Here is a 15,474-nt window from a genome sequence, read left to right as displayed (position 1 = left end):
TAATATGATTTGTTTTAAGAAATAAAAAATAAAAACAAATAAAAATTATACTAACCAAATGTATTAAAAAATAAAGTAAAAAAAGAAAGGAAAAAAAACAAAAAATAAAAGTGATGCTTAACAGAACCGTAGTTTCTTTGGCTAAACAAAATAGCCAAGATAATGAAGTGCAGCATAATAAGATCAGGCAAAGGCAGCAAAATGAGAACAACAGCCTGCTGAAATGACAGAACCATTCAAACCAGAGAACAGAGCTGAAACAGTCTAGAAAGCAAAACAACCCACAGTCGCCACAAGAAAAACCTCTAGTGTAGTAGTAAAAAATTCTGAGCACAGCTAGCATGACAAGAAAATCAAGGAGTGTAGTTTCTGAGTAATTTTTAGGCTAAATAAAACAGCCAAACAAAGAACAGCAGCATGAAGATCAAGAAACAAAATTCGAACAACCTCCTCAAAACATGAGGATCATCCAAACCAAAGAACCAAACTGATCCAGTACATAGAAAACAAAGAGAAGTGGAGCATGCATTTGTGAAATATCAATATCAAATAAGCATAAAGAATGTCAGTACAAGCCTTGACAAAAAGAAAAGTTGACAAAATGTAAAATTCGAGAATATGGGACGGAATTTCCTCCCTTATCTTCCATTTTTTGGCTTTTATATATGATAATTGATAGGTAAGCGAAAATTGCTCAAGAGAATGTTAACCAAAGTAATATCACTCTTGAAAATTTTACAGTTCCCCCCATACCAAATATGATGAACCTCAATGGGAATAACAGACAAGAACTTCTTGGTCATTTTACGGTTGAGAGTATCAGCAAGAATTAATAATTGAGAAAGAGTGCAGCCAAGGTGGAAGAAAGATCCATGAGGAAGCTAGTATTAAGAGTTGAAAGTGAAAGGGGGGCTCAAAAAATAGATGAGAGTGAAACTCAGGGCTAGAGAAACAAAGCACGCATTGACGATTGACTTGTGAACCCTGCAGTAAAAGAGCATCATTAATTTGTAAACCCCAAACTAGAATTTTCCAAGCCATAATAGCATACTTGAAAGAGTAATCCTTAAAACAAATTTGTTTGCCACAGCCAAGCTTAGAGTGATCGTCATAAGCAAAAGAGTAGGTGAGTTTATGAGAATATCTGTTCTTATCCATCCAAAGACAGTTAGTAGGAGAATCCATAATTGAAATATTGTTTCCAAGTTGAACACAAGTGTCCAAAGTGGAATAGTTGGTTGGTAAAGATCAAACTTTATTGATAATTCTATCAGAAGCTTTGACATAGATAGGGTTAGAGAATATAGCAAAGATAGAATTACTAAAATTTTTCATAGAGGGAAATACCATCCACCCAAGGGTCAAAGATAGGTTGACATTATAATTGACTTGAAAAGTAAGCTCTCTTCTAATCCTAATTCTAATCTCAACAGCCACTTGCATGAGATTCTTCCAAAAAGAAGTATACTTTTATCCACCTCTTGAACCATAAAGAGCGATGAGAATTATAGCACCAAGAAGCAAATGAAGAATTAACTTTATAGAGCCTCTAAATGGCATTGGACTTGCACATTAAATTGATCTAGTCAAGATAAGGTATGCCTAACCCTGCACATAGAAAATTTTGAGATGAGAGATATGTAAATACATAAGAAATGTGTTGTATGTATGTAAATTTCTCATTAATCTAATACTTGAATCATTAAAAAGTGGTTCCAACTATGATTTTCATGAATATAAGAGAATATAAATATGAGATTACGAGTTATCAGGGCATTAAAGTTATGGATTTAATGAAGTTAAACTTAATAGATAATTAAACGTTTGCCACTTTTTTTAAAACACAACCTGTGCCACATTTAGTTTGCCACAATTAAGAAAAAAAATTTGATTAAAAACATATCAGAATATTTTGAAATGTTTTCTAAAGAAGTCGACATTAAATTTCATTTTTTAAGTATTTTTTTCTAATTCATGCATGCATTGAGGGTCACCACAGCAAATTAAAAATGCAATCTAAAACTCCATGAATGACAAACTATATGTACAGGACTTCAGAGGACTCGAACAATCATTCCGTGTTAAATAAAGATGGACAGAATGACATTACAGAAATATTTCCTAGAGATACTTTCAAACATTGGTCATCCAAACTCACATATGATTCAAATTCAAAATCATATACAATAACATTGAACCAGTGAAAACGAAAAATACCCAAAAGAAGAACTGAACTGACTAATGGAGAAAATCCCTCATTGGATCATCATGATGAATCCTTTTCAATCTGTATGCCTCCATGTCTTCAGCAGTAACCTGCTTGCATCCATAGGAGCCATTATTTAAATGATCATAAACTTTCTTAATCAAAATAGATAAAACAAAGAAGGAAATCATGATAATTAACCTCATCATTCCACTTGACATTGTATTTTCTTTTTCTTTCATCCTTCTCTTCCTTCTTCCTTAGATCCTCCTGCGCATTTGGAAGCCATAAAAAAAGCTTGTTGTTTGTGTTTGTTCAAAGGATTTTTGTAAGCTAGCATCTTTACTAAGTTAAATATGAATAACACCTTGTTTGATTGTGTTTGGCTCAATAATATCTTTGATTATATTCATATAAAGCATTGGGGGTGTATAGTTATATACTTATATGTGCTTTTGTGTTTGTGTTTGTTCAAATTCATATAATTTTGGGGCATTTGCATAAATATCCACCCAATGCCTACATATTTAAAACTTACAAATTCACTTTTTACATTAATATCACCCAAATCTTTTATATCACAAAAAAATATCACTATTAACTTTTAAAAAGAGAAATACATATTTTCATTCATAGTTAAGGCACCATATATATAAAATTTTAAGTTTAGGTGTTAAATATGTAAATACATAGGAATTGAGTGGTATCTTTGTAAATCTTCCATATTTACATTTAAGATATATATACATGGGCCAAGTTGAATAACACTGAGCTCCAATAAGCTCGGCTCATTTGCCTTAGAAAAGATGCTTCATTTCATTTAGAAATGGAAAAACAGAACATTGATATGCTCACCCTCTTAAGAGACTCCACAAGAAGTTTTTGATCAAGAACCAAATCCTGTGGGACTTCAGTTCCCCATGTAGCTAGCTTCTTCTCTTCATGCTGCTCTGGGGTCTCTGCTAAATCAACATTTTAGAAAAAATAAAAATATTAAAAAAATGTTCTCTAAACTGCAATTTTTATTCATGGAAAATAATGAACAAATTCATCACCAACTTATTATGGACTTAATTTAAGCCGTACAACAAAGTCATATATTAAGCCTTCGACTCTCCTTTAACTCCTCTTAGGAATATTGAAGCTGAACGTGAATAATCAAAAGTAAATATTTCTTCCCTGTTTACACAGTCCTTCCCGTTGATTGAACTTTAATTAAGACCATAGTTTTAAGCTTAATTGACTATAATTTTTTTAAAACATTTCAAGCGTATACTATCTACCAACCAGTGGGAAATCTGAAGTTCAGCTGGCACAAACATATTATATTAAAACATCTCAGAAGTTTTTAATAGAAGTTTTTTCTATTTATTATGTTGCATTTCCTGTTATTTCTTTTCGTATGTATTTCCTAGTTTATGTTTTTCATTTTTATCTTATGGGTGTTATTAGGAAAGATTTGGGTATTATACATTTCCTTTCATATATCCTCGTATCATATATTTATATCCCTTTTGCTGCTCAATAAAATTATTCTGCTCTATTCTCAAGTTTAACATGGTATCAGAGTTATGGCTCTAACCCTAGCCGTCACCAGGACTCCTCCCTCGCCGTCAGCCACCTGCAGGCCTTTCCATGTAAGGATTCTACCACTGGCCACCTCCACCGAATCTCCCTCAACCGGATCTCCCTCCAGCCAGCTGGATCTACCTCTAGCCGGACAAATTTCTCTCCAGGCAACCTGATTTTCCTTGAGAAGAACCTTTCAACTGTCGGACCTTCCTCCAGCATGTCCTCTCTCCCACCAAGGTTGTCGGAACTCCTCGTTTAGGCCATATCAATCCCCTGCAGGACCCACCGTAGTTGATTCTTCCTTCTACAGTCGGAATCTTCCTATGTATCGGCAATCCAACATCACTTTTTTGCTCTATCAAAATCATGGCAAGCTCCTCAACCACTGAGCTTTCGTCCAACGGTGTACTTGAGTCCACGAAAGGATCAAAACCAACCTCAACCCTCCACAGACCGGAGGCCCAGAAAACCGCATGAACTTCTTGATCATTACCCATAAACTTAACTGCTCAAATTTTCTTCAATGCTCCCAAACTTTGTCAGTGTTCGTAAAAGGACGCAGCAATTTCGGCTATCTCACGGGGATGATTGTTGAACCTCCGAGCGCATGGAGCGTGGAAAGTGGAGAATTGCATGGTCATGTCTTGGCTGATCAATTCCATGGAGACTACGATGGGATGTTCGTATCTATTTCTTTCGTCTACAAATGCACTATGGACGTCAGTTTGGGATACCTACTCGAATGTAGAAAATTCAAGCCAACTTTAGGTGGTTTCCAAGAAGAACCGCGAGGCAAAACAGGGATCAAAGACCTTTAGCCATTTTTACAATAACTTGGTGGTCTTATGGATGGAATGTGATCTCTACTACGACTACACATGGAACTCTCTAGCCGATCTTTCCCTCTTCCAGAAAATTGTGGAAAAGGTTTGTGTTGTTCCAATATATGGCGGCTCTAAACAAGAACCTCGACGAAGTCCAGGGTCATATTCTCGGCCGGAATCCCCTTCCTTCAACTCAGTGTTGCATTCACCGAGGTACACTACAAAGAAAGTTGGAGGCTTGTCATGCTCCGCACTGTCACTCCTTCAGACGAACCGTATGCCTTGGTCTCTAGTAGTGCTCAACCCTCCTCCACATCATCACAAGCAAATCACTCCACTTGTGATTATTGTCACAAACCCAATCATAGCCGCGCAAGTGTTGGAAGCTACACGAAAATCCGGCAAATAAACCTTCACTCAAATCATCTGCTGCTACAAGTTTCACTACGACCTCAAAAGCCACGATAATACAACCGGCTCTCACTCGAAACATCACAGAATCATCTGAATCCACTGAGAGTCAAAGTCAGATGGAGCACTTTATCAAACTAATTGGATCTAGTTAATTCTCTTCCGGCCCGTGTACCTCCCATGTTCGACAAGGTAACATTCTAATGACACTCACTATTTTTGCTTCTATTCCGTGGATTATTGATTCAAGTGCCACGGACCATATGACCGGATGTTTTCAAGCGTGCTCTATGAGAGATACCGTTAAAATTACTGAAGGCACCCGTAATTTCATTGAGGGTAAAGGGTATATTATTCTAACAACATATCTGACTTTAGAATTTGTGCTTCATGTGCCTTCATTGAAGTGTAACTTTTTGTCAATCAATAAGTTGACATATACATTGATTGTGTTTCTCATTTTTCTTCTGATGTTTGTATCTTTCAAGATGGTCATTCGAAGAGAATGATTGAAATTGCTAAGCGGGTAGTCGGGCTCTATTTTTTCAAGGGAAAAGCAAGGTTTAGTAGGTCACTTCATCCAGTAGTTTTTTTTTTTTTTTTCCAATCCACTGAATGTCTTATTATGTTTTTATATTATCGTTTGGGTCACCCCAGTTTTCAATATTTAAAACAGTTGTATCCTTTGCTATTAACTAATAAAAATCTATCTAGTTTCAGATGTGAGATTTGTCAATTAGCTAAACATCATCGAGTTCCACATCCACCACACTCTCACACTCCTACATCTTTTTCACTAATTTATAGTGACTTGTGGGGACCCTCTCGAACGCCTAGCTATACCAATAAATTGTAGTTCATTTACCTTAATTGATAATCACACTCGAAGTTATTGTCACCTTTAACAATTTTCATTTCTTCCTTTTGACCCAATTCAAAACATCAATTCATGTCCTTCGGACTGACACCGACTGTGAATTTTTAATTCTATATTAAGAGATTTTTTGGTAAGGACATTCTCCATCACAGCTCATGCACGGATACTCCTCAATAAAGCTAAGCAGTGCTTATAATTTTTTGTCTCAATACCTTACCCTTCACAAGTTGAAGTCAAAGTCCAATTCCTGCACGCCAAAGTCGAAAAGCAAGTTCATGTCTACTGCTACATCATCTCTACTTCAAATGCTACATACATCACCTTCAAATGCTAAATACATAGCCCTACATGTATGTTTGTCTTTATGTGTGCGTGCGTGCCAATAAATTTTTGGTCGTTTGAGGAGGCAGTTGAAAAAGACGATAATAAATCAGTAATGTTCGATGAAACGGTTCGCCCTCTAATTATGAAGTTCCTATTTGAAAATATTCTACCCTTAACAAAATTGTGATTCTCTATAGTTTTGAGTATGTGGATTTCTATAGGGAATTTACATATGCTATTTAGAAATAAATATGAATTTCAAATTCTGCATTTACTATCTTTGGAAATGCAGTATTATCTATAGGACATCTGCATATTATCTCTGGAAATAGCTGTCTACAAATCATCATTGGAAATATCCATATCTCGCCAAATTAACTCAACATCTCTTTCTAATAAGTAAGTTAGACCACTTTAATGTAATTAAGATTCTGAATTTACAATCTGAAACTAAGATGCTGTTTAAAAGCTAGTATAATCAAATTCTTAATAAAACCAATTTGACAAAAGAGTTTTGTAAAGATATACGAAGCTTTGTGTTTGATTTCATATTGAATAATTAAAAATATTAATTTAAAAATAATAAATAATTGGCCCAAGCATTCATAGATTTCAGCTTTTGAAACATGCACACATATAAAAAATGTTGGATTCCACTAAAAGTTTCTCCTATTTCATATATACTCACCCAACAGAAAATTCCATACGATTATTATCTTGAAAAATGATAAAGAATTGGCCCACGTACTCATAGATTTCAGCTTTTGAAACATGCACGCACATAAAAAATGTTGGATTCCACTAAAAGTTTCTCCTATTTAATATATACTCTCCCAAAAGAAAATTCCATATGATTATCATCTTGTTAACTTAAATATCTTTCAAGCTTATCTTGAGGATGATGTTCATATTTTCTTCAATTGTTCGGATGGAACTACCATCTGGAAAATGACAATCATATTTTTGACATCAAAACCAACCTATCAGTAGCACATTCTTACTCATCAAATGGAAAGACAAATACAAAAAATACAAAAAATAAAAAATAACTTCAAAGCTATTTGGGTCTATCTTTTATGAATGCCATTTGAGTGATTTAGATAGGGAAAAAAAAAAGGATTTTTAGGCTCTATACTCTCTCTAGTGATACTTTCTAATTTACTTAGTTTTTTAGACAGCAGTCACACCCTGTTTGGCTACTTCCTTATCACTATTTTTAAAAATTTTCTATGACGAGAAGCTATTTTTTACAACCAGATCTGCTAGGTAGGAAGCACGGACACAAACACAGAATGGGAAACACGATATGTCATCACATGAACACAATAATACAACATAACTATAGAAAATTAAACATGGGATGCTATGAACATATTTTTTATATTTAGTAAATTGTTAACATGAAATATATAACTTTCTGCTATTTTTCACTTAAGGCATAACAGGATAAAATAAATCATTATAAAGGAAGCATTATAAGATTAAAAGTAGCCACCATTAATAATAATAATAATAATAATAATAATATATTTTATCGAGCATCCATCCATATCTAACAATGTCATTGCCTGTTCATGTGCTTGCCATGTCCAGCCATATTTGTGTTGGGTAAAAGCTCAAACACAATTTGTGATGATTCAAATACATGCCATGTATGTCAAAACCATATCCGTGTTTGATACAGACAAAAATTACAGATATATCTTAAAAACCTTAAATTATCTTAAAAAACTTAAATAAGGTTACACAGTCGTATAACACTGACAGAAAAATGCAATGGTTATAATCTTCATCTCATAAAAAAAGTGATAAAAAACATTCTTCAAGAAACAAGAATGCATTTCTAATCGACAATAGCAAAATGTTGAAGAAAGAAAAAAAAAACCCAAAAACCTGCCTGTATCATTACTAAAACATCAAGAAAATACATAAAAAATGTGCAATCCTTACTAATACAGCCGTGAAGTCGCAAGCTTGCATTTGCAAACTTTTTCAGAGCTAGATGGCAATATGGAAATAAAATAAAGTCCTGCCTAAGCCAGATAGAGACAATACGAAAGGGAGACTTCAAAGAAGTGATTATGGAAAAAAATCAAGCACCACATGAATGAAAAATCGCAGCTTTCAAATGTTAGATTGTTAATTTCGATCTTGATAAATTCAACGGCTCATATTCTTCTTGGACAAAGATTTTAGGCTCATTTTAACATGTTATAGATATGCCTGCAACCCGACATCAACCCACAGCTGACAATGCATAAATAAATAGATGATGTCAAGATGCTAAATAAATATGTGCACAACATTTATTTGCTGCTAATTAAATATTACTATTTCCAATAGGCCAAAGTTGGGCTACTTTTCAAAACCTAAATCGGGCTTGGCTATGATCCACAGCCTAGACAAGTCTCAGGAGTTAGCCCAAGGACTGATTGTAAATATTTTCCCTCTTATTCTGCATTGCATAGAATATACAGTTGGATTGATTTATTAACAGGAGTAACAAATTCACAAATTCTAATCATAATCTACAAATGATTCCCCTAAAATCTCTCAGTTCATTTAAAAAACATATAAAACTTTATTCCCTCGTCATTTCCAACATGTCCCTCGATTGATCAATTTTCATGTGAATATTTTCCCTCCTATTCTGAATGCATAGAACATGCATTTGGATTGATTAATCAACTAAAAGTAAAAAATTCATCAATCTAACCATAATCTACAAAAGGTACCCCTAGTATCTCTTTCTTCACTTAAAAAGACAAACTTTCATTCCTTGTCATTTCCAAACAGTCTCTCATTTCGACAGAAAAACTCAAATGTATAACTCATCATAAAAGAAAGTAAATACATACCTAGATAAGGTGGTGGGTATGTTAAAATTGAAGCTTAGGTGTTAGACATGTAAATACATAAGAATTGAGCGGCATGCATTTAAATCTTCCAATTTGTTAACAGTCTTACCTTCTGTAGCCTCCTTAAGAGCAATATTGGACTTCATCAAATCTCCTGCAGCTTCAGCAGCCTCAATTCCAGCGGAGCCTGTGCAGTAGCTATTACGAAGCGCCTGTTTACAGCACTTGTAACCCCACTGGTGGTCCTTCCACCAAGAACCCCATACACTCGTATGATTATTTACATAAGTATCCTCCTCATACTTGCTCTTGGGAAGTGCAACCTCCTATAGATGACAGATGACATAATTTTTTTCATGAGAGATTTAACTAGCAAGACATACAGCATATCAAATCTATACAATTTAGCAAGTAAAACAGCCATTCTAATCCTTCCAATGAACAACTCGCGCAACACATCAACATGGCTCAAGAAGGAAACGAAGCTACATCCAATCCTACTTAATATACATAAAGAGAAAAGTGTTAAAATGATCCCTTGATACCTTGCAGAGGGGTAATTAGAGTCCCAGAGTCTACAAAAGTGTCAATTTAGTCCTCAAGCCTTTTTTAATATGGGTTGAATAGTCCCCAATAAGGACTATTTTGATCCCTTAAAACAGTAAATGGTCTAATTTAACACTTTTATAAACTCTAGGACTAAAATGACCGAATGTAAATTGTCATGGGACTATTTTGGCATTTTACTATATATATAAACAAGTTCAATGGATGAAAAACAGCAAATGATTAATTACAAAAAAAACATACTTGTCCTTTTATAATTCTCCCGGCACGGTCGTATTCGACTTCTCTCTCACTCTGCCCGAGAAGAAGTTCCATTGGAAGAGCTTCTTCGGAGGCAGCATTCCCATACTTCTGCATGATGGCATCCTTATTTTGATATTTCAATTTCTCCTTAAGAATTTTATAGTTTTTAAATAGCAATTCAGCTTGAGATGGAGCAGCTTGCATGTGAACATCCTGCCCTTTTTCAAAAGCTTCCCAAGCATGAATGTTAAGCTGCTTGAAGTCCAATGCTTGGCCGCTGATTCTATTTTGGTTATCACCCTGCACAAAAAAAAGTTTAAGAAATTGCTAAGTAAACAAACCCAATAAAAAGGGACATTTTAAATGGCAGAATAATAGATATATAAATATTAACTTCGTAGAACTTCTCATTCGCATCAGCATCAGGTAAAGGATCTTCGCGCATCGAGCGAGTTTTGGGATCGTAGTAAGCCGAATTGACATCAAGATTCAGCAGGTATTTTGCAGTGTCCTCTCTAATACGCAAATTTCTAAAAATAACCAAAGGAAATCAGAATATATGTAAATTCAAAAGCTTATAAAAAAATTCAACCAAAACTACACCAATAAGAATAATTAGCATGCCTGACAGTTCCAGTACTTCCACCACCAGTCGTACGAACACGTTTCTCCACTTTTGCAAAGTCCATCTGCTTGCTCTCATCAACTTTGGCTTCATCCACCTTCAAGTCATCTTCATCATCATCCTCATCACTAACAGTACCTTCACCATTCTGATCACTCTGTTTCTCCTCTAGCTTCTTTATCTGCTGCTCTTTAAGGTATTTCCTCCTAACTTCCTCCCTGGTTTCGAATCTCTCCACCACACGAGCAAAACTGGATGGGTCAAACCCATTCCAACGATCACGTTTTCCATCATAGTCGAGCTCAAACGTCTCAATCTTCTCATCGGGAGCTATATGCATATTCGTCCATTTAGCTCCCAACTTCCGAGGCCTCTCCATGCATGCTTTCTTGTCATGAGTCATAGCCCCACAACTGCAACACATTTTAGGAAAACCTTATTAAAACTAATGAAACTAATAACAATTTTTTGAAAAAAAAAGTTAAAAGACCTAATGCCTAATGAATATAATCAAAAACTTACTTTTCACAGGCACCCTTCCTATATTTATCAGCTTGAAAAATCTTTGCACCTCTATCATACCATGCCTTTGTATAATTGGGATCAGATTTCCATTTCCTTTGATGCTTTAAGCTCTATAAAATCACAAAAATATATAAGCATTGCAGTTATTTTAAAAGAAATAATCAGAAAATACAAAAGTAAAATAACCAGATAACTCACAGGTCTCTCGGCATTAAGGTACCAAGGTGCTGACGACATATACTGAGGGATATGAGGATTGATCTCTTTACCATCTTCATCAACCTCAGCTGGAGCAAGCCCAGCTTTACGGGCTTCTTCCAACTCTAGTTGTTTTCTATGGTCTTCCCGAGACTTGAACGACACTAGAATTATAACGGTACAAGTAGTTATCAGCACTTTAGTGTCAGTCATACGCCAATGCCAGAGAATTAAACGAAAAAAAATAGAAGAATTAAGTCATAATTTTCTATCGCACCTCAGTCACATAAACTGCAAAACAAACAGAAAACTAAGACAAGACATACTCATGTAAGTACTGAACAACATTTTATAGGCAATTTGAATTATAGATAATTCATCACGACTCAACTTTTAAAATGAATGCAGTCAAAAAGCAAGCATCATCCTAATATTACACTTTCCTCTGTATTAAAATCTTCAAATTTCTTCTGATGAAAAGTAAGCATAACATGGACTCTTAGAACACAGTTGCACATCAAGCAGAAACTTAGAAATAAAATCCACTAGTAACCATAAATAAACTATAATATGGTGCACATAGAATGCATTAGGAGGCTTTTTTAATATATATATATATATATATATATATATATCTCTGTGTGTGTAAACATGTAAATTATATAGATAGATAGATAGATAGATAGATAGATAGATAGATAGATTCAACTATTGCATAAATAGAAAATAGCAAAGGAATAAAAACACAAATACTAGTCAAAGAATCATCTCAAGCGAAAGGAAACATAAAAAGCACTAAAATTCACATGCAAGTAAAACCAAATCCAGCTTCATAAATAATAGAAAACAAATGTAGAGATATGCATAGGCAATCTATCTTATTAGGAGCTACTGAAAAATAAACTCCTTCATTTAAAAAAAACAAATGCGTAATTCTCCTATTAAAAATCCCATATATATCTGATTAGCAAACAGAAGTTACAGAACTTTAATCAGCTTTCATACATAACATGGCCTTTCCACCTGAACTCCAATCACCACTAATCTCTAATAACACAAAGTTTATTTATTAAGTTAACAAAAATGTACAAAAATCAAAACCAATTCACGCACAGACCAATTAAAAATAAAATGATAACTTCCAAAATAAACAACGCAATGCCGATTGTTTTCACTCATTTAAACTTTCAACCCTAACTTTTTGGATGAGAAAACAAGAATCATTAAAACACTATTTAAAGCTTATCCCTGCACTCACTCTGATGATATCATGATCACCCCAAACCCTAAACAAAGACAGAAGATGAGAGTGAGAGAGAGAGAGAGAGATTTACCAGAAGATGTTGCCATGCTTTCTCAAGATGGAAGATTGGTTATTGGATCTGAAATCAACATAGACAAAAAAGTTTAATAATCACTGGCTTTACTGAGGAGAAAAATGATAACAATGACAATAATAGTTAAAGCATGGTGCAAGAAACATATTAAACCGTGACATGAAGAAACAAAATAAAATAGCATGTCAAAAGTTAGCATAAAAGAATCATCTTGTCAAATTAGCATGCCAGCAGATATGCTCAAAGAGTCAAAGTAGCATGACATAACAAAAAACCATGAAATATATTTTAAACTATGAAATAAAGCAACAAAGGACAGCATGAGTGAGTTCACCATGCTTCAACATTGTGGTTCTACTTATCATTTGCTCTATCTATCACAAAATTACACTTAATCAAAGAGTACCATGGCATAAGAAAAATCATATTACAACTATTTTCTAAGATTTAGGAGCTTTCTATCCTAAACTCATCCTAAAAAAGTTCAAGTTAAGGTTAAATGTAACTATTAAGCTACTTATTCATTACACCAATACATTTATGAATTGTAAAAGCTCCTCATTATTTACCCATCTGATAATTAGGTTCTAGCCGCTTATAATGCAAACTGTAATAAAATCATCAAAACCTCGTATAAAATTAACATAAATATGCCAAGTAGGATAGGTAGAGCATAGAAATGCTTAGATTACACTCTATCATATCAATGCCTAATCATCCAAGTATAACCGCACAAATTAAAAACTTTAGAGCTCAGACAAGATTTGAGTGGAATATAAAACACAAAGGAGCACTTACATACATATCACACAATTCTTACATCTTTATATACAAAAAAACACAGATTTTTTACATCACATCAAAAATATCACTATCACTAACCTTATAAAAACGAAATACCCATTTTCATCCGTAAATAAAAATATCAAGTGAAAACATAAAGGATTTATAAAAATAAGTATCAAATTTTAGGTGTTAGATATATAAATGCATAAAAATTGTTTGGTATGTAAATTTCCCAAAACATAAATCTTGCTAGATAGTAATTTGGAAGCACGATTTGACCTAAATCCTGCCAAACACAAAAATTACTAGTTTAAATCCTAGAAACCTGATTAGCCTGTCTGGTAACGAATTTAGAGCAGGATTTAAGCTGGATTTAACCTAAATCTTGCCAGACGGTCAAGTTGGACAACAAAAAGCCTCGGATTTGATAAATCTGGATTTCACGGATTTCGGCCGTAAATCCCATGATTTGGTGGATTTATTAAATCCGGGACTGATTTCGGCCGTAAATCCCAGGAATTGTTGGATTTAGTAAATCCGGGACAGAGGCTTCGCGCGAAAAAGAAAAAAGACGTGAAGTTACCTTCCTTAATGGTTACGGGTAGGAGAGGAGCAGAAGAAGGAAAAAAAATGGGAGTTTCGGGTCTCTGTAAGCCGCGATCCCGTCGTTACGTTCCCAGCTAGCTCCAATTGAGACTGTATCTCGAGGGTTCGGTGACGAAGGCGATGGTTTTGGAGGAAACAGAAGCGGGATTGAGGCACAGCGAAGGTTTCGGGGAGAGGAGCAATGTAGGCGAGAGGGCTTCGGGGAGATGGAAGAAATGTAGGCGACGGTATCCATTAATTTTATTTAACTTAATTTTCTTAACTTAATTTAATTTAAATTATTTTTATTAATTTAATTGATTGATAATTAATAATTAACTAAAATATTATCATATTAATTACAATTAAATACATTCATTTATTATTTAATTATTAATTAATAAAAAATAAATAATTTCGTTATTCATTCAATAAATTTATAAGCTAAATGTATATGTAACTATTAATAAATATAATTATTAACTAATTAATTATTCTCTTAAAAATAATAAATTTCTATTTAATAATTAATTTAATGAAAATTTTATTCATAACTAATTAGTTTAGTAAATATATAAGTATTAATAATCATAATTTGAAATAAAATATTAATTGAATTTAAGAAATTGGTTTAGTTATTTTGGAATGTTCTAAGATATTGATTTTTTTATGCTTTATTGAATTCTATTATAATTTGTTGTGAAAGTATAACAATTATAAGAGATTTTTAATTCCTAATATAAGTTGTCAAACAGTCTCACATGATTAACATGATTAATTGAATCCATTGCCAGTTTTTGAGATTTAAATATCTCAAGATTTATGGCCTTGAATTCAAGATTTAGTAAATCCAATTGAAAAACAGATTTGAGGGATTTAGAGATGGTTTCAGGCAAGAGAGTGGAAGGGGAAAAAGGTTTTCTGCTTTAATATAAGTTTATTTAGTAAATTTATAGGCATAACATGTAATTCTTATATGTTTATATATTTGATATATCTTTTAGCATGCTTAATTTTCTATATATTTTACATTTATTTATTAATGAAATTGCACTTTAACGGAATATATTTTTATATTTTTGTTGCAGGAATAACAAGAAGAACAATATAAATTTATAGGCATAACATATAATTCTTATATGTTTATATATTTGATATATCTTTCAGCATGCTTAATTTTCTATACATTTTACATTCATTTACTAATGAAATTGTACTTTAAAGGAATATATTTTTATATTTTTGTTGCAGGAATAACAAGAAGAACAATTGGAGTGAATTGGAGCGAAATCGGAGCAAAACAAGACAATTGGAGCGATATTGAGTGCAGCGAACTGATGCCCAGGAGCCATAATACTACCAAGAAACAGAGAAGACGGCGCCTAGGCACCACTTCCTGACGCCTAGAACCATACCGGGGGGACAGAGAGGGGGACGCTTAGGCGCCAGCTAGAACTGTCTGGAGCAGATTTGTGGGAGTTATTTAGCGGTTCGAGACGATGGAAAATGAGATTTTCTGCCATTTGAGGATTTGGG

General features: G+C 33.7%; 1 protein-coding gene across 2 annotated transcripts; it reads right to left on the bottom strand.

Annotated features, from left to right (window-relative positions):
• Positions 1 to 1,265: 1,265 nt before the first annotated feature.
• On the bottom strand, positions 1,266 to 14,180 carry LOC110034089 (pre-mRNA-splicing factor SLU7). Of its 2 annotated transcripts, XM_020738360.1 has the most exons (12): positions 13,937 to 14,180; positions 12,565 to 12,612; positions 11,231 to 11,394; positions 11,030 to 11,142; positions 10,507 to 10,920; positions 10,277 to 10,412; positions 9,883 to 10,182; positions 9,182 to 9,398; positions 3,062 to 3,165; positions 2,408 to 2,476; positions 2,218 to 2,316; positions 1,266 to 1,608 (listed from the first exon to the last, which is right to left on the bottom strand). In XM_020738360.1, the coding sequence occupies exons 2-11, from the start codon at positions 12,578 to 12,580 to the stop codon at positions 2,239 to 2,241; spliced, it is 1,611 nt and encodes a 536-aa protein (XP_020594019.1). In that variant the 5' UTR covers positions 12,581 to 12,612; positions 13,937 to 14,180; the 3' UTR covers positions 1,266 to 1,608; positions 2,218 to 2,238. The 2 variants fall into 2 exon arrangements, with proteins under 2 accessions (XP_020594019.1, XP_020594011.1); XM_020738352.1 differs by lacking the exon at positions 1,266 to 1,608 and having other exon boundaries at positions 2,060 to 2,316.
• Positions 14,181 to 15,474: the final 1,294 nt, after the last annotated feature.

This window comes from Phalaenopsis equestris, unplaced genomic scaffold (genome assembly GCF_001263595.1).
Source record: "Phalaenopsis equestris unplaced genomic scaffold, ASM126359v1 Scaffold000002, whole genome shotgun sequence".
Taxonomy (NCBI): domain Eukaryota; kingdom Viridiplantae; phylum Streptophyta; class Magnoliopsida; order Asparagales; family Orchidaceae; genus Phalaenopsis; species Phalaenopsis equestris.
The sequence above is the reverse complement of the archived record's forward strand: the minus strand, read 5'-3'. Positions and strand labels throughout refer to the sequence as shown.

Bases quoted from the DNA above. Each gene is read 5' to 3' on its own strand.
- LOC110034089 (XM_020738360.1), bottom strand. The intron at 9,399-9,882 runs GTATGTTTTTTT...TGTCATCTATAG, and splicing joins GGAGAATTATAAAAGGACAA to GAGGTTGCACTTCCCAAGAG. The intron at 3,166-9,181 runs GTAAGACTGTTA...TTGATTTAGCAG, and splicing joins TCTTAAGGAGGCTACAGAAG to AGACCCCAGAGCAGCATGAA.